General features: G+C 38.4%; 3 protein-coding genes and 1 long non-coding RNA gene across 4 annotated transcripts in view; all 4 read right to left on the reverse strand.

Moving 5' to 3' along the window:
* Positions 1-26417, reverse strand: part of LOC141290255 (interferon-induced very large GTPase 1-like) — a 453394-nt gene that overhangs the window by 260536 nt on the left and 166441 nt on the right. The gene's annotated exons all lie outside the window — the stretch shown is intronic.
* On the reverse strand, positions 2253-2931 carry LOC141331443 (uncharacterized). Its single transcript, XR_012355260.1, has 3 exons — positions 2796-2931; positions 2565-2705; positions 2253-2363 (listed from the first exon to the last, which is right to left on the reverse strand). It is a non-coding gene; the product is annotated as an uncharacterized lncRNA (long non-coding RNA).
* LOC141331422 (E3 ubiquitin/ISG15 ligase TRIM25-like) lies at positions 10935-15040 on the reverse strand. Its single transcript, XM_073836478.1, has 6 exons — positions 14425-15040; positions 14198-14293; positions 13885-14118; positions 13650-13800; positions 13392-13451; positions 10935-11520 (listed from the first exon to the last, which is right to left on the reverse strand). The coding sequence occupies exons 1-6, from the start codon at positions 15037-15039 to the stop codon at positions 10979-10981; spliced, it is 1698 nt and encodes a 565-aa protein (XP_073692579.1). The 5' UTR covers position 15040; the 3' UTR covers positions 10935-10978.
* On the reverse strand, positions 22479-26400 carry LOC141331451 (E3 ubiquitin/ISG15 ligase TRIM25-like). The gene is made up of 7 exons (XM_073836504.1): positions 26259-26400; positions 24622-25215; positions 24416-24511; positions 24073-24306; positions 23847-23997; positions 23694-23753; positions 22479-23205 (listed from the first exon to the last, which is right to left on the reverse strand). The coding sequence occupies exons 2-7, from the start codon at positions 25207-25209 to the stop codon at positions 22661-22663; spliced, it is 1674 nt and encodes a 557-aa protein (XP_073692605.1). The 5' UTR covers positions 25210-25215; positions 26259-26400; the 3' UTR covers positions 22479-22660.

Here is a 26417-nt window from a genome sequence, read left to right on the forward strand (position 1 = left end):
ATAAATGTACTTGAGTAAGAGTAAAAGTACCTATCTTTAAATATACTCTAAAAGTACTAGTTACCCCAAAAATCTACTCAAGTACATGTAATGAAGTAAATGTAATTCGTTACCCACCTATGCACACAGCTAACGACAACATTAACTGTAGCTACGAAGTTTTAAGGTAGGACAAAAGGTTTCATTTATCATTTGCCCGCCGTGGCTCTAGTTGGCAAGAAATTCACAGCACATATTATTTTGACCGCATCGTCAGATTTATACATGTCATCATAGGGAGGGGGAGGGGGGGGGGGGGCATCGCGAATGTTTTGCCCAGGGGCCCACACAACCCATAATCCGTCCCTGATATATATATATATATATATATATATATATATATACCGGTATATGCATGTGTATATCAAAGTAGAAAGGAAACATTCTGACAGCGTCTTTACATCCATTTGGACTGCTCTCAGCACGTAATGGTGCGTTCACACCGGACGCGACTTGCGCGGAAAAAACGCGCTATTCGCGCGTAGTTGAACGCTTGAACATTTGAGTTTACTCGCGCCATTCGCGCGGTAAAATTCGCGTCATTCGCGCGTGACATTTTCTTCACAACAGACGCGAATTCGCGTGAAGGGAGGGGCTTCTGCCACTCGTCAGCGGGAAAGTAGTTGTAAAATAGGTGAATGAGCTCAATTTGCCAGCTTTAGCTTGCTTGTAGTCTCAATATGTATGTATATGTAGGTTAAATTGAGTAAAGAGCGTTTTTTAAAACTAACCAGATTGTCCGACCTCTTCACTCACTTTATTCTTAGCAAGATCCCTTTTATTCCTGTTTCTACAAAAGTCCAAAGATGTATCGTACAGCTCCGAGGAACCACAGACAGCAACGGTGATTTTGTCCGCCATTGTTGTTTCGGATTTCTGCCTCCGTCACTACTAGAGCAAGCTCCTGATTGGTTACCGCGGCGCGGAATTCCGCCGAAGTTCAGATTTTTGAACTCGCGCGTTTCGCGCGATTCGCGCGAATGGCGCGGCAATCGCTTGAACGCTCAATGCGCGCCGCGCCATTCGCGCTATTCGCGCGTTTCGCGCCGCCTCATTCGCGCGTTTCGCGCCGCAGGATGGCTATTCGCGTCTTTGCATTGACTTAACATGTAAATCACTCGCGCTTGCCGCTTCATTCGCGTCCGGTGTGAACGCACCTTAAGTGCGCGATTAGACAAGCAAACCAAGACGCGGCTGGCGTGACCGCTGTCTTTGATTTTGACGAAGATAATCGATCTTCCACCACTCTCAAGGTTTCAGCAGCCAAACGAGTGTCGAGGCCTGTTAAGGCCGACAATTCTGCAAGATGCTTCAATATTGATCTTGTCCTGTCACCTACATACACGTAAAAATATTCTAAACATTATTTCTCTGTTCACGCTCCACTTCATCTGCCAATGAATTCAACGATCTTATCAGATCTCCAGCCGCCATGTTTCAAACGATCTAAACGTAACGCGCTTCTGCCAATCCCCGCCTTGACGCAATGATTGACGTAGGGTGGGCGTGGTCAGCTCGGAATGCATTTTCAAAGCCGCATTGAATTTTGCTACAAATATCCCACTGCGTCATGATGAAAATGCAATCGTAAGTGTCCTGACTCTTAGTCTAAATGCATTCAGGACAAATAACATTTAAATGATAATTTTGCTACTGTTTCTGCTTGGACACGTTACACATATCAAACCAATTTGGGTTATACATTTTCATTTTGCTACTTCTAAAGCATTAAAATAGTATGCACTATACAACTTAAGACTACTGTTGGAAATGGCAAATGTAAATAATATAATTTTCAATTTCATTATGCACCAAATTTTGCAGACGTGGAGGCGATTGAAAATGTAAATTTAAACAGAATTACATTGCCTTTTTGAATATTGTATTGCCATTTTGCATTGCAAATTGAATATTGCTACACATATGCTTCCATAGATTAATAATAAAATTCAGACAAATTTAAACTCATTTAGCACAGATCATTTTTCAAATCTGTTAAACCAACATTTACACAAATACATTTTTTCCACAGGGTTACCCTGTGTCCTTTTTATTTCTGGTAGACTTAGATTTCACCCTAACAACACATCGAAGAGAAGTTTCAATAAACTGTGAGATTTATTAAATGAATGCAAAAGATCAAGTATACCATGGAGAGAGAGAGAGATAAAAATGCAACCAAGAAATCAATGACTTTCCAATGGTTAAATTGGCTTGGTTATAGCTGCATGTCTGGCCACAGGTGGTTGGGCAACACATCTGTCTGGAAGGATATTGATCATCATGGGAGAGTTGTCAGCACACATCTGTGTTCCCTGGTTTCTCTGCATGGATACAGAGATGGTAACAGTAGTCAGATTTAGTCTGTGGCATTCAAATTCATAGACTGCACAAAAGAATCAAAGCATGAACCTCAAGTTTTCCTTTTAGAGCTAGCTGTATTTAAAGTATTATTAATCTTTAATTTGAAAAGCCATGCGTTTGAACAATGTGCGTGTTGGGGACACAAGAATCAGAACAAATACCTTTAGAAGTCTGTGGACGTGCACATTTACGTCCACCTTTTGTGCTGCAGCATTTCTCATCTTTCGGACACTGACTGTCATTGGCACATGACTTGGCACATGGCTTTATTTCGTTTGCCTTTGGACACACTCCTGGCTTTTCTGTCATACAAACACATGATAAACCAGATCACTGAATGCTCCAAATTACTGTAATGGGGGAAAAGCTGACGGTGCATTAGTATAACATACCTTTAAGTGGTGCCATACACACATGTCCACATCCATTGCTGCAGCACTTCTCATATTTCGGACACTGACTGTCATTGGCACACGACTTGGCACATGGCTTTATTTTGTTTGCCTTTGGACACACTCCTGGCTTTTCTGTCATACAAACACATGATAAACCAGATCACTGAATGCTCCAAATCACTGTAATGAGGGGAAAAGCTGACCGGTGCATTAGTATAACATACCTTTAGGTGGTGCCATACACACATGTCCACATCCATTGCTGCAGCATTTCTCATATTTCGGACACTGACTGTCATTGGCACATGGCAGTATTTTGTTTGCCTTTGGACACACTCCTGGCTTTTCTGCCATACAAACACAAAACAGAAACCTCATCACTAAACCCCTCACTGCATTAAAAAAATAAAATAAACCCAATTTGGGTTATTTTAACCCAGTCCCCATGCTAAATTGAAAAGGGCTGTTTAACGGGTAAAGTACAAAGCATTAATTAACAAAAAAGACTTAGTAGTGATGGCATACATACCTGGTAACGGCTTTTCTTTCAACTTAGCAGTTCCTAAATAAATACATAAAAGTTTTCAATGATCTTTGTCATTGTGTTTTCCTTGTACTATGGAAAACCATAAATACAATTTACATATAAACTGTAGGTTATTTAAACTAGACCAACAAAGTTTTTTTTAATTAGACATCTGTACTGTATATTCATACATTCGGACATGTGCCTAAAGTCATATTTTGTATGGATACGTGTTGACATGTTTTCTTTGCGCTCTGTAATGAAGTCAAAAGTCCTCACCTCTTACATGCTCTTTGGCAAGACACATCAAAACCGCAATCAACAAGTAATGCATCCTCTCGATTTACAATCTCACAACGAAATAAACTGACGGGTCAGAAAGGTTTTAAGTGAGGTTTTATTAACAAATTTTGTGAGGAGCACGCGCAGATAATTAACACGGCCAATTCATCATCAGCAATCACACTCAATCAGCACTTGAACGAATCCCTATAAATAACCAAAGCAGCCCTAATTATTTCTCGTTTTTCAGCATTCGGCTCGCTATCATATTACAGGTTCTTTTTTTCCCCCTTTCAAACAACGAAACCTATACTCAGATCTTCATTTTTAAATGAATAATTGCCGGATGCAAAACGGCAGTTAAGGCGCTGTGACCGACACAACAATACAACTTTAGATTTCCCGGAACATTCAATAACGTCAATTTGATGTCGCAACTACCTGTATAAGAAGATTTTATTACAAGTTTCTGCATGAACATAGAAACCATTAAAATGCAGCCAACATATAGGCTATGCAAGTAACATTAAAAATAAAATGCTAAAAGCGGATTTGTTTTGTGTGAACCCTTTATATTACTAACTGACTCGATCCTAGTGATCTGAGTTGTCTGTTAGGTTTATATTCAGTGAGCATATCTGCAATGTATGTAGGTCCTAGGCCATTGAGTGCTTTATAGTAGACGTACTTTAAAATCGATCCTAAACATAACTGGAAGCCAGTGTAAGGACCTGAGGACTGGTGTGATATGCTCTGATTTTCTGGTTCTAGTCAGAATCCTGGCAGCAGCGTTTTGTATGAGCTGCAGCAATATTACTCATTTTTTTAATACTAAGTTAACTAAATAAAATTGAGTAAATCCAAATAAATGTGCTTGTTTAAATTTAGATCAAATCAATTTTTTTTCAGTGTGTATAGTGAATAGGGTATAGGGGGCGATTTTGGATAAAGCCCCTGCCATTTGACTTTTTTTGCCCTGTGTTCCATTTCAAAAGGGCTCATACCTATCACTGTAAAAAGTTTTCCCCAGTTTCAACTTAACTTGTTTAGCAGCTGCCTTAAGATTTTAAAGGATAACTATTGCCAAAATGCAACCTGGGCTGTTTTTTTTTTTTTTTACTGTAAACGAGACAAACTTATACAGTATCTAAAAGCATAATTACGACAAACGAGCCGTTTATGAGACTGACCGTGATTTCGTTTTGTGGTCAATGGTCGGTAAATGGGAGTACTTAGTTTCGTTTTTTTTCTGCCTTTGTTTCTTTTCATTTTTAAATCCTAATATAGAATTTAATTACACTAAACTATAAATGTTTCAATTGACAGTGTACGTTTATACAGTGTACAGTTATTTTTAGTCACTAAAACATTTGGAGCTGCATTTCTAGATCGCACATGCATGCGTTGTTTGTATATATTTTATATTAAATATATTTAAAACGTTTAATTTTCAGGACATAGGAATGACGTAAACAATCTCTTCAGCCGTTCTTAACTTAACTTTAATTTAAAATTTAAAAGAAAATGTATGATACTTTATGTTTAAGAATGTATAAATAACGTAAGAAATAAAATGTAATTCATTCCTTTGATGCAAAGCTACATTTTCAGCAACATTAGTCTTCAGTGTCACATGATCCTTCAGAAATCATTCTAATTTGCTGACCCTGTCTTTGTGTTTCTGGATCTACAGATGTCTTCAGCTTTGTCTTTCTTTTGATGATTTAGTAAAATTAGTCTCTCAACTCAGAGACAAACTGCAGCAGTTGCAAAGAGATGTTTTCTAGAGGTTTCTAGGTAGGGATATCCGTAGTGGAAGCCGTTCAGGTCATTCTAACTCCTGAATATCAGACCAGAGAAGAGTTTCTACAACATGAGTCACAAAAATCCACTTGAATGGAAGAGTTTTACTGTTTTATGCTGAAGTAATGCTATGAAACTGTTTTCACTTGATGTTTGTAATTTGTTTGAACAATTTTGCATGTATCTACTTTAGATTTCCACTTGTTGACTCTGGATCCAAACTCAGTGAATAACTGGCTCCATCTGTCTGAGGGAAGCACAGTGTTGACTTTTGCAGACAAATACCAGCCAAATCCCCATCATCCAGACAGATTTGATTGTTGGACCGAGGCGATGTGCAGGGAGAGTGTGACTGGACGCTGTTACTGGGAGGTGGAGTGGAGAGGAGATGGGAGGTTAGGAGTAGATAGCAGTGATGTATAAGAGCATCAGCAGGAAGGAAGAGGGTCCTCCGAGTGCAGCTGGACGTAATGAACAGTCCTGGAGTTTGTTCTGCTCTCCAGATTATTGCTCATTTTGGCACAATAACATCGAGACTGAACTCCCTGCAGTCTCCAGCAGTAGAATAGGAGTGTATGTGGATCACAACGCAAGGATTTTGACCTTCTACAGCATCTCTGACACAATGAGTCTCATTCACAGAGTCCAGACCACATTCACTCAGCCGCTCTATGCCATGTTTGGACTAGAAAATGATACAACAGTGAAACTGTGCCATCTGACCAATTAAATCAAAGTTATTTAATTACTAGTAATTCAGTACTTTGTCATGATGAATCAGTACTTATACAGTCTCATGGGGCTTAATAATAAACACTGTATACACATTTATTACATGCAAAATTATGTATAAATGATTAATAATATTACATCTAATGTGGTATTATTACAATATTGCTCAAAAATACTGACAAGCACATATTCAGGACAGAAACAATTTTGCTCAAAATATGATAAAGATAAAATCATAATGCTCATTATGGAGAAAAACAAGCACACAAAACATCAGGTGTAATAATATAAAATACGAGGCAATATGAGAACGTTAATCTAACATTCCCAAAACATTCTTTTTTGGGTTGTAGAACGTTATTGTAATGTTATTCTAACATTCCAAGAACATTAGGTTTTGGTTCCCAGAATGTTATTCTAAAGTTCCAAGAATGTTAGTTTTTGGATGCCACAATGTTAGTTTTTTGGTTCCCAGAACGTTATTCTAAAGTTATTCTAATGTTCCCAAAATGTTAGAATGTTAGTTTGTTTTTAGAACGTTTCCAGAACGTTAATCTAACATTTGCAGAACCTTCCTTCATACAGTTCACTTGAAGGAGAGAATGAAAACGAGTGAGTAAATTCGGACACTAAATGCACCGGAAGGACTGCCGCTTTTGCATGGTTTGCTTGCCCTTTAAAAATCTTTTGAAACGGGCAGTTCCAGTAGTAAGCTTAAAGGATTTATCTTGAACTCTGTCGCGGAAATTATGTATAAAACCTGGTTAAACAATTTCAAAATCAACTTAAATAAACTTGTACCTGCTCGTGCACGCGTAATGCGTGTTGTAAAATTAACAGATGGATAATTCAGCTGCGGGCGCCATCTTCTGGTGAGACGCGGGAATTCCATCAGCACACGCACGACTCTGACAGTGCATTTTGGGTAATCTCTAGCTATTGAGGGCTCCCCCTGACTCTAATCCACTATTACCCCCTGAGAAAATCAAGATATTGGTCACGAAATGTCAGAATGCGATTAAAGAATTAAAACCTTTATTACAAATGAACCGATAATTCATTGCGAATAAGAGGTTAAGATGATGTCTGTTTTAGTTGGGCTGTTGAAAATTTGGTTTCTTTTTCGTGTGTTTGTTTTGGTTGTCTTGTGGCATGTCAGTGATAGCATTCATCTTAAGTGGCTTGATTTGCTGATCTCAACTATAGTCTAGTCTTTGATTTTATATATGTCTTACAAGATTCACAGTTCAGATATTGGTTTAAAAAAAAAAAAAAAAATTTAGTCTTTAAATCATTTAAAAAAGGGTCAAATAATTCAGTTATTATACATTGTCATGAAGACTAGATTAATAATAAAATTCAGACAAATTTAAACTCATTTAGCACAGATCATTTTTCAAATCTGTTAAACCAACATTTACACAAATACATTTTTTCCACAGGGTTACCCTGTGTCCTTTTTATTTCTGGTAGACTTAGATTTCACCCTAACAACACATCGAAGAGAAGTTTCAATAAACTGTGAGATTTATTAAATGAATGCAAAAGATCAAGTATACCATGGAGAGAGAGAGAGAGATAAAAATGCAACCAAGAAATCAATGACTTTCCAATGGTTAAATTGGCTTGGTTATAGCTGCATGTCTGGCCACAGGTGGTTGGGCAACACATCTGTCTGGAAGGATATTGATCATCATGGGAGAGTTGTCAGCACACATCTGTGTTCCCTGGTTTCTCTGCATGGAAACAGAGATGGTAACAGTAGTCAGATTTAGTCTGTGGCATTCAAATTCATAGACTGCACAAAAGAATCAAAGCATGAACCTCAAGTTTTCCTTTTAGAGCTAGCTGTATTTAAAGTATTATTAATCTTAAATTTGAAAAGCCATGTGTTTGAACAATGTGCGTGTTGGGGACACAAGAATCAGAACAAATACCTTTAGAAGTCTGTGGACGTGCACATTTACGTCCACCTTTTGTGCTGCAGCATTTCTCATCTTTCGGACACTGACTGTCATTGGCACATGACTTGGCACATGGCTTTATTTCGTTTGCCTTTGGACACACTCCTGGCTTTTCTTTTATACAAACACATGATAAACCAGATCACTGAATGCTCCAAATTACTGTAATGGGGAAAAAGCTGACGGTGCATTAGTATAACATACCTTTAAGTGGTGCCATACACACATGTCCACATCCATTGCTGCAGCACTTCTCATATTTCGGACACTGACTGTCATTGGCACACGACTTGGCACATGGCTTTATTTTGTTTGCCTTTGGACACACTCCTGGCTTTTCTGTCATACAAACACATGATAAACCAGATCACTGAATGCTCCAAATCACTGTAATGAGGGGAAAAGCTGACCGGTGCATTAGTATAACATACCTTTAGGTGGTGCCATACACACATGTCCACATCCATTGCTGCAGCATTTCTCATATTTCGGACACTGACCGTCATTGGCACATGGCAGTATTTTGTTTGCCTTTGGACACACTCCTGGCTTTTCTGCCATACAAACACAAAACAGAAACCTCATCACTAAACCCCTCACTGCATTAAAAAAATAATAATAAACCCAATTTGGGTTATTTTAACCCAGTCCCCATGCTAAATTGAAAAGGGCTGTTTAACGGGTAAAGTACAAAGCATTAATTAACAAAAAAGACTTAGTAGTGATGGCATACATACCTGGTAACGGCTTTTCTTTCAACTTAGCAGTTCCTAAATAAATACATAAAAGTTTTCAATGATCTTTGTCATTGTGTTTTCCTTGTACTATGGAAAACCATAAATACAATTTACATATAAACTGTAGGTTATTTAAACTAGACCAACAAAGTTTTTTTAACTAGACATCTGTACTGTATATTCATACATTCGGACATGTGCCTAAAGTCATATTTTGTATGGATACGTGTTGACATGTTTTCTTTGCGCTCTGTAATGAAGTCAAAAGTCCTCACCTCTTACATGCTCTTTGGCAAGACACATCAAAACCACAATCAACAAGTAATGCATACGCGGTGCCATCCTCTCGATTTACAATCTCACAACGAAATAAACTGACGGGTCAGAAAGGTTTTAAGTGAGGTTTTATTAACCAATTTTGTGAGGAGCACGCGCAGATAATTAACACGGCCAATTCATCATCAGCAATCACACTCAATCAGCACTTGAACGAATCCCTATAAATAACCAAAGCAGCCCTAATTATTTCTCGTTTTTCAGCATTCGGCTCGCTACCATATAACAGGTTCTTTTTTTCCCCCTTTCAAACAACGAAACCTATACTCAGATCTTCATTTTTAAATGAATAATTGCCGGATGCAAAACGGCAGTTAAGGCGCTGTGACCGACACAACAATACAACTTTAGATTTCCCGGAACATTCAATAACGTCAATTTGATGTCGCAACTACCTGTATAAGAAGTAGGGGACGTTCGTTCGTTTGACAATTCTTGATGTTATCTCCATTAAATAAAAGTGAAATAAAAATGAGCTTCATGAAAGATATATGGATTTGTTAACTTTGTCTTACGTGTGGGTATGTTTTATTTACACGAATCATGGAAATGATGTGCATCTCCAATTTAAAATAATTATATTTTTAGCTCGATAATAAATAGCGTGACGAGCAGCCAAATATAGCTTTTAAGATATACATTTTATTTACGTCTTCTATCGTTTTATGTAGAGCATCTTAAGCCTGTTTTCCGTTTTTTTTTTTTTTTCATGTTTACACAAACAGCTATCAGGGGAAATGCAGCTCAAAATGTTTAAATCTCTGCTTTAATGATGAAAAATAACTTGAGTTAAAACCGTCAAAGAAAACATATACATTCTATATTGTAATAGCCATTTTTTCTATTTACTTTTGGTTGCTGGAGTTAGAAAATCAGAAACGAATTAAGAATTTCAGAGTCTAAAAACACAAAAACCCTTAATAAAGAGCAAAACACAGTCATACAGTAACATCCCTGTGTGTCTCTGAACTTACCTGTATCTAGAGAATATCACCACAATTAATGCCTTCTGCGACTTTGTGATTTGACGAATTAAAACAAAGCTGAATAAAGGACAAAGGATCTGTAGATCAGTCTGAAACTATCTGCCGCATTTCCAATCGTTACTGATCTATACATAGAGGCGTGGAGTATTATCATTTCTAATTCCCTTAAGTCACCTCATCTATGGTATATCAAAGCTACAAAGTTCATTCAAACAAAGTTCAGTCATGCAAACATGAGCTTTACTTTTAATTTCCTGATACCTCATTCTACCATTACACTGATTAGATTTGCATAAATGATTTTGCATGTAATTAACGTTTGTGTAGAGAGTCTGAAGATTTTTTTATGTTCTTAGCATGCAAAAGTAGATAACACTGGATAAATCGTGGCAAGAGTAAGTTTGTGAATCATTTGAAACTATATGGGAGTCACTTAATTTCACCACCCTGCACTGTGAATGATCACTTTATTTTACAAATTTAAAAAAAAAAGTGCAATTATTTGTGTTATTGGTTTAGTCATGTTTGTCAATTGTTACAATAGATTGTATCAAATCACATTTAATGAGTAATCAATGTAGAAATAGATACTTTCAAATAGTTTCACAAATGTATTCCTGCCATTAAATATATTCATATTATACTTTTGAGAGTCAAAATGTTTCATCAAATTCAACAAAATCTCACACTTTCAAAATTCATACTCAGATGATTATATGTTTTGCTCTTATACATCTGTGATTATTGTAAGTTAACTAATGGTATTTCTGCTTCATTATGTGATGTGACAAAATAATCTAACCTCCACAGGATTTTATTTGGATAGACGACACAGTTTAATTGTTGAGTGTCTATCAAATCCAAACACAGCATAGAGCGCCTGAGTGAACGTGGTCTGGACTCTGTGGATGAGACTCATTGTGTCTGAGACGCTGTAGAAGGACAAAATCCCTGCGCTGTGATCCACATACACTCCTATTCTACTGGAGACATGTATCACAGGAAGGACTGTCTCAGTGTTATTGTGCCAGAATGAGCAATAGTCTGGAGAGCAGAACAAACTCCAGGACTGATTGTTACGTCCAGCGGCACTGTCAGGACCATCTCTCTTCCTCCTGATGCTCTTGTATGTCACTGCTATATCTACTCCTAACCTCCCATTACCGCTCCACTCCACCTCCCAGTAACAGCGTCCGGTCACTCTCTCTCTGCACATCGTCTCGGCCCAAGAATCAAATCTGTCTGGATGATCAGGATACTGCTGGAGTATGCCAGTGTCAGTGATTACTGAGTTTCCCTCGGTCAGACGGAGTAAATTATTCACCGAGTTCAAATCCACAGTCAATGGATGGGAATCTAATGAGGAAAAAGCCACAATCGTTTGTGACCTTTCAAAGTTGGGTTCAAGAAAATTTGATGGGTTTTGAAAAGTGCCAAAATCAACAAAATCTCAATACAGTTCAACCTATCAAGAAGACTTTCATTTATGGCTGCAACTAATAACTATTTGATAACGGATTAGTGGGATTAAATAGCCTCAGAATGTTCTTATTTCACTTTAAAAAACATGTAAAAATAAAGATGCTTCATGATGCCATAGAAGAACCTTTTTTGTCCAAGTGGTTCCATAAAGAACCTTTAACATCTGGAGAACCTTTCTGTTTCACAAAAGGTTCTTTGTAGCCAAAGAAGGTTCTTCAGATTATAAAATGATAGGAAATAGATGCCTCTTTAAAGAACCTTTGAGTGAATGGTTCTTTGTGGAACCAAAAATGGTTCTTCTATGGCATCGCTTGAAGAAACTTTTAAAGGATAACTATTGCCAAAATGCAACCTGGGCTGTTTTTTTTTTTTTTTTTTTTTTTTTTTAACTGTAAACGAGACAAACTTATATCTAAAAGTATAATTACGAAAAACGAGACATTTTTGAGATTGACCATGATTTAGTTTTGTGGTCAATGGCCGGTGAATGGGAGTTCTAGGGGCATAAATTTGAGCACATCAAAATCGATATTTTTACAACAATAAGAAGGCTCGACACACCATGAAACTTTGCTCGAAGTATCGTCTGGGTCTCTACACATGAACTCCAGCATTGAGAACATTGTTTGTGTACACAGAGTTTACTAAAAAGAAAGTTTTTGAACAACTCACTTTCACTGTTTGAGTTGACTGTCTTGCCAGTCAAGAGGTGTCGATCTCCGAATGCGAGAATGGATAGCTCCTAAAGCATATTTCCATATAAATGCAAGGCTAATTCGTTTTGTCGCAAGTGAAAAACAATATTAACCTTCTAGTTGTAAAAAGAGCCTCATATAAGCCTAATATTTCGTCCTATGGAGTCCATTCATTCGCATTCGGAGATGGACACTTCTTGACTGGCAAGACGGCCACGAGCGGAAACTCAAACAGTGAAAGTGAGTTGTTCAAAACCTTTCTTTTTAGTAAACTCTGTGTACACAAACAATGTTCTCAATGCTGGAGTTCATGTGTAGAGACCCAGACGATACTTCGAGCAAAATTTCATGGTGTGTCGAGCCTTCTTAGTGTTGTAAAAATATCGATTTTGATGTGCTCAAAGTAATGCCCCTAGTACTCCCATTCACCGACCATTGACCTCAAAACTAAATCATGGTCAATCTCAAAAACATCTCATTTGTCGTAATTATGCTTTTAGATATATGTTTGTCTCATTTACAGAAAAAAAAACCAGCCCAGGTTGCATTTTGGCAATAGTTATCCTTTAAAGCACCTTTATTTTTAAGAGCGCACATATTGCAAATTAAAGTCTATGAAAAAAAACGTAGAAATCTATGCTAAATGTGCATCTTTTGGAAGCATTCTTTCTTTTTTGGCTACTTTAAAAAACACTTTGAATAACAGTTACCACTTATCCTGGTGCTGGAGCCCAATTGGGAACCGGGCTGCGCTTCTGTTCTTTAGGCATAGATTTGGTCTGCTAAGCTATTTTTGTCCTTTGACCAAATTGTTTGTTGTTTCAAAATGTCTGCACTCATAAACCTTCGAATTTGTCCATGGCCAAATGTGTTTTCTGCCAGGATCACATATGCAACTAAATCTGAATGTTTGTTGTATGGTTATTTTCATAATTGATTTTATAATTTATCTGTTGCAGCCAATGCATTTTAAAAACACAAAGGAAAAACAAACAAACATAGAATTAATTTAGTGTAAAACAACACTGTCAGTTCTTCACAGTAACTTACACTGCAGGAACTCCTTCCTGGTCCGATATTCAGGAGCAAGAATGACCTGCACAGTTTTCACTGCAAACACAAAAAGCATCTGCAGTTTAATTTTCATGTCAAACAAACACAAATCTATATATTTAAATAAACTAATTCATGAGATAAAAAAACAAAACAATCACAAGCAATATTGTACAGGTAAAGAAATTAGCACTACTATGCAAAACCTACAGCGGCTTGATTGTGGCTTGAGTCAGTGAAACCCTAGAAATGTACCTGTGGAAGACATCTGTTCTATTGCTTCACTGGAGAACTGCTGCAGTTTGTCTCTGAGCTGAGAGACTGATTTCACTTCATCATCAAAAGTCAGACGAGAACTTACAATGAAGCCTTCTGGAGATCCAAAGAGAGAGGCAGACGACAAACTCTACAGGCACAAAAATAAAAACACCACAAACTCTTGAACCTTGAGATTATCTCCGTCCTGCAGGTATAAAAAGATCTCTGTTACCTGAAGGAAATAAACATGATCATCTGTGCTTGAAAGCTGCTCAAGCTCAGCATTTCTCCTCTTATAATCATCAATCTCCTTCCTCTGTCTCTCCAGTTGTTCTTCAGCTCGACTCACTGCAGCTCTTTCCTGATCTCTGATCAGCTGCTTCACCTCAGAGCGACGTTGCTGAATAGAGCGGATGAGTTCAGTGAAGATCCTTTCACTTTCGTCCACTGCTGTCTGTGCAGAGCGCTGTTATAGGACACACATTTCAATCAGCTTGGCTTCAGTTGTAACTAAGACTCAAACATTTCATCTTCTCTTAACTCACCTTATGAGTTTCCACAGCCTCTCTCAGCTCCTGAAGACCTTTCTCTTTCTGCTGGATTATCTTCTGCAATTTTCTCTGTTTCTCATCCAGATCTCTCTGTGGAAAACACAGCTATGATTAACCCAACACTATCATTCAAAAGTCTGGGGTCAGTAAGATTTTTTTTACTGCTGTTGAAAAAAAGTTACTTTCTTCTGTTGCTTACGAGATCCAGTATAAAGTAGTACCTGTTTCTCTTTCCGTTCTGCTCCAGTTGATACAGTGTCATGATTTTTGTGTTCATCCACCAAACACAGCATACAGATACACCGCTGGTCGGTACGGCAGTAAATCTCTAGTATTTTATCATGTTGAGGGCAGATCATCTCCTGCAGGCGTCCAGTGGCGTCCATCAGATTGTGTTTTTTACCTCTGAAGAGATTCTCATGCTGTTCAAGATGAGTTTGACAGTAAGAGCTCCGGCACTCCAGACACGATTTCACTGCTTTCTGTTTAATTTCAGTGCAGGAGTCGCACTGAACATCTCCAGATCCAGTGTTAAGATGAAGACGACGAGAGGGAACAGGAGGTGAAACAGGAGCAGCTTGGAGTCTTGTCTTCTTGAGCTTCTCCACTATTTCAGCAAACACCACGTTTTTACCTAAAACAGGTCTTGGGCTGAAGGTCTGTCTGCACTGAGGACAGCTGTAGATTCTCTTCCATTCCTCCTCGTCCCAGCATCCTGAGATGCATCTCATACAGTAACTGTGTCCACAGGGAATCGTCACTGGATCCTTCAGGAGATCCAGACACACTGAACAGCTGAACTGATCCTCAGCCCATGAGATACTGGATTCTGCCATTTCACTGTATATTAAGACAGATAAAGAGACGATAGACACTGCAGCTCAAGTGTTGAGTTCCTTCTTAGAACTGGAGAGCCTATACCTTCCTGATTGGTATACTTACAAAACAGGTTTTTCTGAAATAACCCCATGAAGCATTGTGAACGACAATCAAATTAAAACTAATACATCAATATAACTATATTGATTTAAAAACGATATATAGCCTATAAATTCTATTTAACTTAATGCTTACACTTGTAGTGCATTAGTTTGCTTTTTTGTTCAAAGCAGACAGATTTCCCCCATTTCATCACAGCTGTTCCCCTTAAAGATAAAGATAGATAAAGAGACTTTATTGTCATTGTAGTTATACAACGAAATTTGTTTGGTAGCTCACAGAGACCAGCAGCAATAAAACAAGAAAAGCAGCACAGATAAAAATATTAGACATAGTAAAGTAGAATTATAAAACTAAATAAATAAATGTATAAAATAAAAAAGGCACTTAGTATAGTAAAAGACAAAGAAATTTAAGGAATAGAAATGTAACAGTATTTACAGTGTGCTAGTTAAGTACAAATATGAATGTCCTATAAAGTGTCTAGTAATAAATAAATATAACACTATTTACAGTGCTAATGTAGTGCAACCATTAATGTCATAAAGCAAACATGAGGTAGAGGCGGGAGAGAGAGGAAGGGTTAACTATTGTGTGTAGGGGGGGTGGCACAGGCTACAGCTCTGGGAAAAAAACTGTTCTTTAGTCTGTTTGTGCGGGTTCTGATTGACTTATATCTTTTCCCTGATGGGAGGAGTACAAAAAGTCTGTGTCCTGGATGAGTTGGGTCCTTGATGATGTTGCTAGCTCGCTTCTGTAGACGGCTAGCATAGACCATGTCGAGGTTCATGAGTTTAGTTCCTATGATCCTCTGAGCAGTTTTGACGGTCCGGTTCAGAGCTCGACGGTTTTCTGCAGTGCAGCTGGAATACCACACTGTGATGCAGTAACAGAGGATGCTCTCTATTGTGCTCCTGTAAAAATTTACTAAGAGCTGGGTTGGCACTTTTGCTTTTTTGAGTTTTCTTAGGAAAAAGAGTCTCTGTTGAGCTTTCTTCACTAAGTGGGATGTGTTAGTGGTCCAAGTGAGATCTTTTGTTATGTGTAGACCCAGGAATTTAATGTCGTTCACCCCCTCAACTTCCTCACCATTTATGTGGAGGGGAGGTGGTGTTGTTTTCTTGGCTCTCCTGTAGTCTACAACGATCTCCTTTGTCTTGGCAGTGTTCAGAACCAAATCGTTGTTCACACACCAGTTGATTAGGTGTTGGACGTCCTCTCTGTAGTGAGACTCATTGTTGTCTGATATCCTTCCCACTATTGTGGTGTCATCAGCAAACTTCACTATGGTGTTAGAAGAGGAGTGGATGGGTTTGCAGTCATGTGTGAAAAGGGTGAAAAGAGCTGGACTAAGAACGCAGCCCTGCGGTGCTCCTGTGTTAATTGTGATAACAGATGATGTATGGTTGCCCACCCTGACATTCTGAGGTCTGTTAGTGAGGAAATCCAGAATCCATGAGCAAAGTGTGGTGGTTAGTCCCAGGTCATACAGCTTGTTTACAAGTTTGTATGGCACAATGGTATTAAATGCCGAGCTGAAATCTACAAATAGCATCCTAACATATGTATTTGGATGCTCCAGATGAGTAAAGCTGGTGTGAAGAGCGATTGAGACTGCATCCGCTGCTGATCTGTTTCTGCAGTAAGCAAACTGTAGGCTATCCAGGTCTGCAGGGATGTTGGCTTTGATGTGTGTGAGAACAAGTCTCTCAAAGCACTTCATGATTATCGGTGTCAGAGCGACCGGGCGGTAGTCATTCAGACATTTTACTGACTGTTTTTTGGGCACAGGAATAATGGTAGTAGATTTGAGGCATGTTGGGACTACAGCCTGCTGCAGAGACAGATTGAAGATGCTGGTGAACACCCCCGCCAGTTGGTCAGCACATGACTTCAGCGTGCGGCCTGGGACCTTGTCTGGTCCTGCTGCTTTGTTGACATTGATCCTCCTCAACGTGGATCTAACCTGATGGCATTCGAAGACAGGTACCGGCTCCTCTGTGGGTGATGGTGCTGTCTGAATTTCCATGCTGTTGGAGTGTCCGTCAAAGCGGGCAAAGAGCTGGTTCAGAGTGTCAGGGAGCGTGGCATCATGGCTAGACAACGAGGGGCTGTTCTTATAGTCCGTTAGGGCTTTAATGCCTCTCCACATGCTGCGGGGGTTGTTATTTTCGAAATAGCCCTCAATGCGTTGCTGATATCTGTGTTTTGCTGCTTTAATGCCCTTCTTGAGATCTTTCCGAGCATTACTGTAAGCCAGTCTGTCCCCTGACCTGTAGGCAGCGTTCCTCACTTTCAGTAATGACTGTACATTCCTATCAAGCCATGGTTTTTGATTTGGGTACATAATGCTGGTCTTGGTCGTTAACACAGTGTCAGTGCAGAAGGCTATGTAGGCTAGAACAGATGAGCTATATTCTTCCAGGTCTGTGCTTGCAAACAAATCCCAGTCTGTATTTTCAAAACAGTCCTGCAGGCGTGAAGTAGATTCCTCATTCCAGACTTGGACCGTTTTGACAGTTGGTCTTGTTCTGCAGATCAGAGGTTTGTAGGATGGAGTCAGGTTTATGGAGATGTGGTCTGATAAACCTAGGTGTGGAGATGGGGCTGCTTTATATGCTCTTGGGATGTTGGTGTATACTTGATCCAATATATTATTTTCTCTGGTTGGAAAGTGTATGCTGGTGTGTAGTTTGGGCATCACCGTTTTTAAATCCACATGATTGAAGTCCCCTGCTACAATCACAGCTCCCTCCGGGTATGCATTCAGCTGGCTGTCGATAGCTTCATGCAGCTCTTCTAGCGCTAGCTTAGCATTAGCCCGAGATGGTATGTAAACAGCTGTGATAACAATAGCAGCAAACTCTCTCGGGGTGTAAAAAGGTCTGCATTTTAGTGATAAATATTCAATGTCAGGGGAGCAATGTGACCTAATAATGTCCGCCGATGTACACCAGGCATTATTAATGTATATACACACTCCGACGCCTTTGTTCTTACCGGAGTCAGCTGTTCTATCTGCTCTGTATACAGAGCGGCCCGCTAGCTCGATAGCCGCATCGGGAACGGCATTATCCAGCCAAGTCTCTGTGATTACCATAGCACAGTGGTTAAGGCGATGTGAAATAATCCTGAGTCTTATTTCGTCCATCTTGTTCACGAGTGACCGGGAGTTTGTTAGAAAGACACTCGGAAGCGCTGGTCTGTGTGGGTTAGCTTGTAGCCTAGCCCGTACTCCGGCTCTCTTTCCCCGCTTTTGCTTCCGGTCTCTTCGCCGTCTCCGACGCCTCTCGTGCGGTATGATGAGCGTTCCGCTGAGCTTCTCAGAGCGCAGGATCTCAGGTGGAATGAAATTTAGGCTTCCCGGCGAGTAATCCGTATACTGATTTCCAATTTTAAGCAGTTCGGCTCGTCCATAGTGTAATTGTTGAGTTAGTGCCTGATAGAGTAAACTAAATATACTTAAAAAAACAAAAACGCTGCTGTGTGTCTGGGAGCTCCGAGCCGCTGCGTCTGCACGCGCCGCCATCTTGTGGACTTCTAAAAAACAGCTCTGAGCAGAAATGCAGCTATATGGCAAGCCGTTTTAGCATTAAATACTCTTTGCCATACTAGTCATAATTCTGTTTTGACTCGTCATAGTTGCAATCAAGATATCTACAATGTTTTTGTGACTAGTCGTAATATCCATGAGCGATATCTATAATGATTTTATGACTAGTCATATTCTTCCATTAACTTCCATTGGAAAATATTTTCAGATATCTACAAATGAGTTTTGACTAATAGAAATTGTAATTAAAGATATCTATAAATGAATTTTCACTATAGGCAGAACCGTAATTAGAGATATCTCTAATTATATCCTTACTAGTGACAATGAAATTAGAGATACAGGGGTTGGACAAAAAAACTGAAACACCTGGTTTTAGACCACAGTTAGTATGGTGTTGGGCCTCCTTTTTTTGGCCAATAGAGCATTTCGTCTTTGGAATTGTCATATACAAGTCCTGCACAGTTGCCAAAGGCATTTTGAGCCATTCTCCTCTTGCAGATCAGGGGTCAGGTCACTACATGATACTGGTGTAGGAAAATGTTATCTGACTCGCTCCTCCAAAACACCCCAAAGTGGCACAATAATATTCAGATCTGGTGACTATGCATGCCATGGGAGATGTCCAACTTCACTTTTCTTGTTCATCAGACCACTCTGTCACCTGTCTTGCTGTGTGTACTGGTGCATTATCATCCTGATACATGGTACCACCTTCAGAGTACAATGTCTGAACCATTGGGTGCACATAGTCAACGTTCACACCTGTTCTTACTGGTGGAATGTGCAGTCAGTGAAGATTGGCCACCAGGCTGCAAAAATATAGCCATGAAACCTCCAACATTATATTGGCCAGTGTTTCAGTTTCATTGTCCAACCCCACAGAGTGGTCTTATGAACAAGAAAAGTGAAGTTGGACATCTCCCATGGCATGCATAGTCACCAGATCTGAATATTATTGTGCCACTTTGGGGTGTTTTGGAGGAGCGAGTCAGATAACATTTTCCTACACCAGTATCATGTAGTGACCTGACCCCTGATCTGCAAGAGGAGAATGGCTCAAAATGCCTTTGGCAACTGTGCAGGACTTGTATATGACAATTCCAAAGACGAAATGCTCTATTGGCCAAAAAAAGGAGGCCCAACACCATACTAACTGTGGTCTAAAACCAGGTGTTTCAGTTTTTTTGTCCAACCCCTGTATCTCTAATTGAGTTGCCACTAGTGCAAATTATAATGCAAGATATCTCTAACTGGGTTTTTACTAGTCATAATCCAATTGGAGATATCTTTACTTCGTCATTTTTTAAAGATATCCACAAATATATTTGTAGATATCTGTAAATAATTTACTACTAGTCAAATTACAGTTGTAGATATCTTGAATTGGATTTTTGACTAGGCAAAACTTGATTAGAGATATCTTGAATTGGAATTCTTCCTAGTCCAAACTTATTTAAAGATATCTGCAATTTAATTCTCGATATCTCAATCAGATTTTCGACTAGGAAGATCTTTCTTTGGAGATATCCGCATTCAGCTTTGTGACTAGGAAGAATTTGATTGTAGATATCTAGAATTAACATTCTGACTAGTCAAAATTATTTTATAGATATCTTAATCGTGTACTCAAACCACCCCTTTGCTAGGCCCCGCCCTAAACCATATGGTCTTCAAGCAGTGTTTTCCAGCCCAAAAGCTTACCAAAACCCGCCCACTTCAACAAAAACCAGCCCAAAATTTTAACTGTCAAAATAATGTGATAGAATTGTATTGCCATGTCAAGGTTGGACCATTTTTATCTCTTAAAAAAAAAGAATATTGACAAAATAAAATAAAGATAAATCAATTTCGCAGGAATATGGATCAAAACAGTCCGAAAAAATGTCCAGAAATCTTTAAAAAAAAATGCTTATTTCTGTGCAAAAAGTGCACAATAAAGTGATGAGAAACAAATGTAATGTAGCTGGAATTTACGTTCATGCACACACCCACGACAGCCAAAAATGCGTTATTCATTGATGTATACTGTATGACAAACGAACAGCAAAAATAAAATAATAAGAACAATTAGGCTACCAACAATAATGTGCTAACCTTGTCTTGTGCGTTATCTTCAGACAGAACACGTACTTCATGAAGTACACATTTCAGAACATAATGCAGAACTGTGTGTCCAAACTGTTGTTTAATCCAGCAGCCAATGCAAAGTATATGTATGCTATGTATATTTTCTTTGTATTAGTGACGAAAAATAACTTAATATGCTACTGAAGACAAGCTGACAAAACAAGCATCTAGAGTTCAGAGTATTTATATTTTCTGTTCTAATAATCTGTTTACTTTCGCTTTGTGGCGATCTCACCTGTCTGAAGAAATGATCACAATCAGCGAGTGTTTATAGTGTTTGAGTCTTTGGTTGAATGATGGATAAATGATGCGTCGATCGGTCTTAGGGTGTTGGCAGCGTTATCTGATTGTTCAATAGAGGCGTGGAATCAGACACTTCCTGCTTTCCATAAAGTCACCTGATCTTATACATCCAATAATTCATAAAAGGAAAACCGAAAGCTTGTGCTTCCTTTTAACTTGCTGATACCTCGTATACATTTTATTACAGCTGGTGTTTTTTCATAATGTGCATTATCATATTTTGTTTTAACATTCTGACATTTTAAATGCATACATGGGAAAAATATTTGCTTTTGTTTTCTAATGGGGAGTTTAAGGTATTGATGATTTAGTAGCAGGAGCGTTGGGTCTCCTGAAGAGCTCATAAACAGGCGAATCCTGTTGGTTGAGATGTTAGAGATGCTTTTTAAGACGAGACACTTCAGGTGAATAGGGTAAAAATGTACTAATAGTTATAACCTTACTTACCAAGTTGATTGAATACATTGATAATTGCAATCTTTTTTTTTTATTACAAGTTTTCAAAAAGGTCAGATTTAAATATGCAAATGAGGCATTATTTAATATAATATGCACTAATTTGCATATATTTCTAGTACAAAAATCTAAACTCTGGATGAAGTCCGTTTCAGAATTCTTTTTTGTCATATTAGAGTTATCTTGTTTTTACAGAGAGGATTTGTTTTTACATCTCATTTCGTCACTCTATTATTCAGAAAATACTTTGAACAGACAGAAAACAATGTATTTTTACCATTTTGGGGGGAATAAAATGTATAAAATCAAGCAAAATACATATGAACAAATCCCTCTGTAAAAACCTTCAGGATATACACAAGAATAAAAAAGTGTTACTGAAGTGGGGATTTATGGCTCAGTGTAGGAGAAAAAACTCACTTTGAGAAAGCAGCCTTTAAAAATATAGATTGTAAATTACTTCTATTGACACAAATAGATAATGTGCTATAAAAGAAACTCTTAACAATGTCTTTTGGGTGTTTTCTTTCCACTAGTCTGAAAAAAAAAAAAAAAAAAAACACTTTGTGAAACAACAAAAAGCCCAAAATCTCAAACTTAACAGGTGCATGAAAAAACAGCATTTTTGCCTGCTGTGATTTTTTTGTTTGTTTTGCGTTTCATTGCTGTTGTTTGCTAATGATTCTATCAATTAGAATTTGAGGTGTTTCCAGGTGTTGTTGATCGGGTATAAGTGCCCTATAGTAGGTAATAGGTTGTAAAGTCAGACTCTTTCTGCTTCCTGTAGTCACTTCATCTACATTACGCTAAATAAAAAATCTTCATAGAAGCAAAAAAAAAAAAAAAAAAAAAAAAACCTGCACAGTATTTAATACAAATATTTTACTGGGAGATTTGAAAGCTATTTATGACAGTCAAACAAATGTTTAACAGCTCATGCACTACAGCAATTATTATAGGCAGGTGTGAAAACACCCTTACTCTTAAAATATATCTGTGATTATTAAACAATTATTAAAAGTTCTATTTCAGTTTTTTTTTTTTTTTTTTAGATTTTAAAAAATCTGATTTATCATTTAATTGTTTAGACGACACAGTTTCACTGTTGAGTGTCTATCAAATCCAAACATGGCATAGAGCGGCTGAGTGAATGTGGTCTGGACTCTGTGGATGAGACTCATTGTGTCTGAGACGCTGTAGAAGGACAAAATCCCTGCGCTGTGATCCACATACACCCCTATTCTACTGGACACACGAGTTACAGGAAGGACTGTCTCAATGTTATTGTGCCAGAATGAGAAACACAAAGGAGTGCAGTACAATCTCCAGGACTGATCATTACGTCCAGCTTCAATCCCAGCTGCCTGTCCCTTTCTCCTGATGCTTTTATATGCCACTGATATATCTACTCCTAATCTCTCATCTCTGCTGCTCCACTCCACCTCCCAGTAACAGTGGCCAGTCACTCTCTCTCTGCACATCACCTGCCACCAATGATCAAATCTGTCTGGATGATCAGAATATTGCTGGTTTGTGGCAGTAGCAGTGATTACGGTGTTTCCCTCAGACAGACAGAGTAAATAATTCACTGAGTTCAGATCCAGAGTCAACATACGGGAATCTGATGGAGAAAAAAAAACATGTTTTTATAATGAATGATAATGATACATTTAGACTTTTTAAATGCTTATCTCCCTAAGTGGTAAAATTATCAACGAAACCTATGAAGCAGAATTCCATTTAAGGCTGCAGCAAATCTTTGCTAAATATTGGGTTCAAAACTGGAATAAACTAATTATTATTTTTTGAATGGCATGCACACATGCTCTATTAAATGCCCTCCAAACCTGTATGACTTTTCTTTCTGCTGTGGAACACAAAAGAAAATATTTTGAAGAACGTTGGGATCCAAACCACAGTGGACCCTATTGACTTTTATTGTATGGGACAACAAACAACAGACAGCAGACAGACTATTTTGCAAAATGCAACTAATTCATGAACCAATTTATGACAGTTTTCATTTATTTGTTGCAGCTTGAACTGAATTACACCATGAACTTAACTACTACAATGGATTTTAGACTTGTGTGTGTTATAATAACTCACATTGTAGGAAGTCCTTTCTGGTCTGATATTCAGGAGCCAGAATGACCTCGACTGTTTTCACTGCGAACACCAAAAAAAAAAAAAAAGATTTTAACCTGCTGTTTATATTCAATCAAAAGTGCTTAACTCTTTTTTGAGGATAAATTAATTTACCTTTTCCATACAGGTTTTCTATAGTCTCTCTGGAGAACTTCTGCAGGTTGTCTCGGAGTTGAGAGACTGATTTCACTACATCATCAAAAGATAGTTGAGAACTGACAGTGAAGTCATCTGTAGATCCAGAGAGAGAGATGGACGACAAACTCTACAGACAAAAACAAACTCACTGTAATTACAGAAGCTTGTTAAAACTCTCATTGGTTGAGAAGCTCTCTGGTACCTGAAGGAAATAAACATGATCCTGTCTTCTTGAAAGCTGCTCTAGTTCAGTGTCTTTCCTCCTCAGATCATCAATCTCCTTCTTCAATAGCTTCAGTTGTTCTTCAGCTCGACTCACTGCAGCCCTTTCCTGATCTCTGATCAGCTGCTTCACCTCAGAGCGACGTTCCTCAATGAAGCGGATGAGTTCAGAGAAGATCCTCTCACTGTCCTCAACTGCTGTCTGTGCAGAGCGCTGTTTTAGGACACACATTACAATCACATTGACTTCAGTGAGACAGCACTGGAGGAAAGTCAAAACTGAGACTTTTCTACTTCTTAAACATTTATCTTTTTAAACTCACCTTATGAGTTTCCACAGCCTCTCTCAGCTGCTTTAGATCTTTCTCTTTCTGACTGATTATGTTCAGTAATTTTCTCTGTTTCTCCTCCAAGTGTCTCTGCAAAAAACACAACTATAATTAAACCAACACTACCATTCAAAATCTGGGATCAGTAAGATTTCTTTTTACTACTTCTGTTGCTTATTAGATCCACTATGGAGATGTACCTGTTTCTCTTTCCATTCTGCGGCAGCTGATACAGTGTCATGATTTTTATGTTCATCCACCAAACACAGCACACAGATGCACTGCTGGTCGGTACGGCAGTAAATCTCCAGCATTTTATTATGTTGAGGGCAGATCATCTCCTGCAGGCGTCCAGTGGCGTCCATCAGATTGTGTTTACCTCTGAAGAGATTCTCATGCTGTTCAAAGTGATTTTGGCAGTAAGAGCTTCGACACTCAAGACACGATTTCACTGCTTTCTGTTCAATTCCAGCGCAGGAGTCACACTGAACATCTCCAGATCCAGTGTGAACAGAAGCAGGAGAAGCAGCTTGGAGTCTTGTCTTCCTCAGTTTCTCCACCATTCCTGCAAACACCACGTTTTTGCCTAAAACAGGTCTTGGGCTGAAGGTCTGTCTGCACTGAGGACATTTGTAGATTCTCTTCCAATCCTCCTCGTCCCAGCATCCTGAGATGCAGCTCATACAGTAACTGTGTCCACAGGGAATCGTCACTGGATCCTTCAGGAGATCCAGACACACTGAACAGCTGAACTGATCCTCAGCCCATGAGATACTGGCTTCAGCCATTTCCCTCTATGAACACAGAGAGAGAGAGAGATAATACACTGCATATATATCCCAGATTGATTACATACTTACAAAACTTTTTTTTTTTTTTTGTAGGAAGTCACTGATTGTAACTAGTTCTTCTCAGTGATTTTTAATTACTACACTGTTTAGATGACACAAATGTTAAAATACCCAGAACTGTATAAGATTTATCTCATTGCATACTGATTTATGTACTTTAAATTAAGTTTAACAACTTTATTAATCCCACAAGGGGCAAGTAAGGCAGTAGTATCATCACATTACATCACAATATCAAAACTAGATCATAATGAGACTGTGGCAAACATGAGAGATTCACCGTTGTCCAATATTGTCTCAATACAGGTCTTAAAGCATATTCATCTAAAATAAAATAAAAATCAATCAATAAATGCAAATTCATACTGAAAGTTTGAAAATTGCTATACATCCAAATACAGCAGCTGAGGCTGAGTGACAAATCTAAGAGAATAATACCTTAAAATATAAAATTATTAATTGTGTTTGTATTTATTAATATTTTCCAAAACAAATAAGCACTATGTCTATTTAACTTAATGCCAACACTTCTAGTGCATATAGTTTGCATTATTGGTGTTCGAAGCGACCTGATTCCCCATTTTATCACAGTTGCTTGTTTATGATGATACGGTAACATGATAGTGAGTTAAAAGTTCTGTCACAAAACGATGTTGTCACACATCCTCGCGGTTTTTTAAGTGGGTAGCCTACACGAAAATCGTTTTATCAGTCCTAGTGGGTATACGGCCTGCGTATCACATACTACACGTTGTTCCCTTCAACTTCTAAAAAAAAAAACAGCTCTGAGCAGGAATGCAGCTTTGAATAGTTTTATTAGCGACGAAAAATAGCTTAATATGCTACTACTAAGACAAGCTGACAAAACAAGCAACTAGGGTTCAGAGTAGACTTATTTTCTGTTCTAAAAACTTTAGCAAGTAGCCTATTCTATGTTTACTTTCGCTTTGTTGGATTCAGCAATTGCTTGAAGTATCTCACCTCACCTGTCTGAAGAAATCACCACAATCAGCGCCTTCTGTGACTTTGGTTTCTGTGAGTGTTTATAGTGTGATTTCTTTGTTTCTTTAGTTGATTTACGGACAAATTATACGTCGATCGATCTGAAGTTATTTGCGGAGTTTCCTAGCTCTGTTGATTGTTAA

Source organism: Garra rufa, chromosome 1 (genome assembly GCF_049309525.1).
Source record: "Garra rufa chromosome 1, GarRuf1.0, whole genome shotgun sequence".
NCBI classification, from domain to species: Eukaryota; Metazoa; Chordata; class Actinopteri; order Cypriniformes; family Cyprinidae; genus Garra; species Garra rufa.

Bases quoted from the DNA above. Each gene is read 5' to 3' on its own strand.
- LOC141331422 (XM_073836478.1), bottom strand. From the start codon at position 15,039: ATGGCAGAATCCAGTATCTCATGGGCTGAGGATCAGTTCAGCTGTTCA. The intron at 14,294-14,424 runs GTACTACTTTAT...TGTTTTCCACAG, and splicing joins CAGAACGGAAAGAGAAACAG to AGAGATCTGGATGAGAAACA. The intron at 13,801-13,884 runs GTAACAGAGATC...TTGTGCCTGTAG, and splicing joins ATCATGTTTATTTCCTTCAG to AGTTTGTCGTCTGCCTCTCT.
- LOC141331451 (XM_073836504.1), bottom strand. From the start codon at position 25,209: ATGGCTGAAGCCAGTATCTCATGGGCTGAGGATCAGTTCAGCTGTTCA. The intron at 23,754-23,846 runs GTAAATTAATTT...TGGTGTTCGCAG, and splicing joins AGAAAACCTGTATGGAAAAG to TGAAAACAGTCGAGGTCATT. The intron at 23,206-23,693 runs GTGAGTTATTAT...TTTCTCCATCAG, and splicing joins CAGAAAGGACTTCCTACAAT to ATTCCCGTATGTTGACTCTG.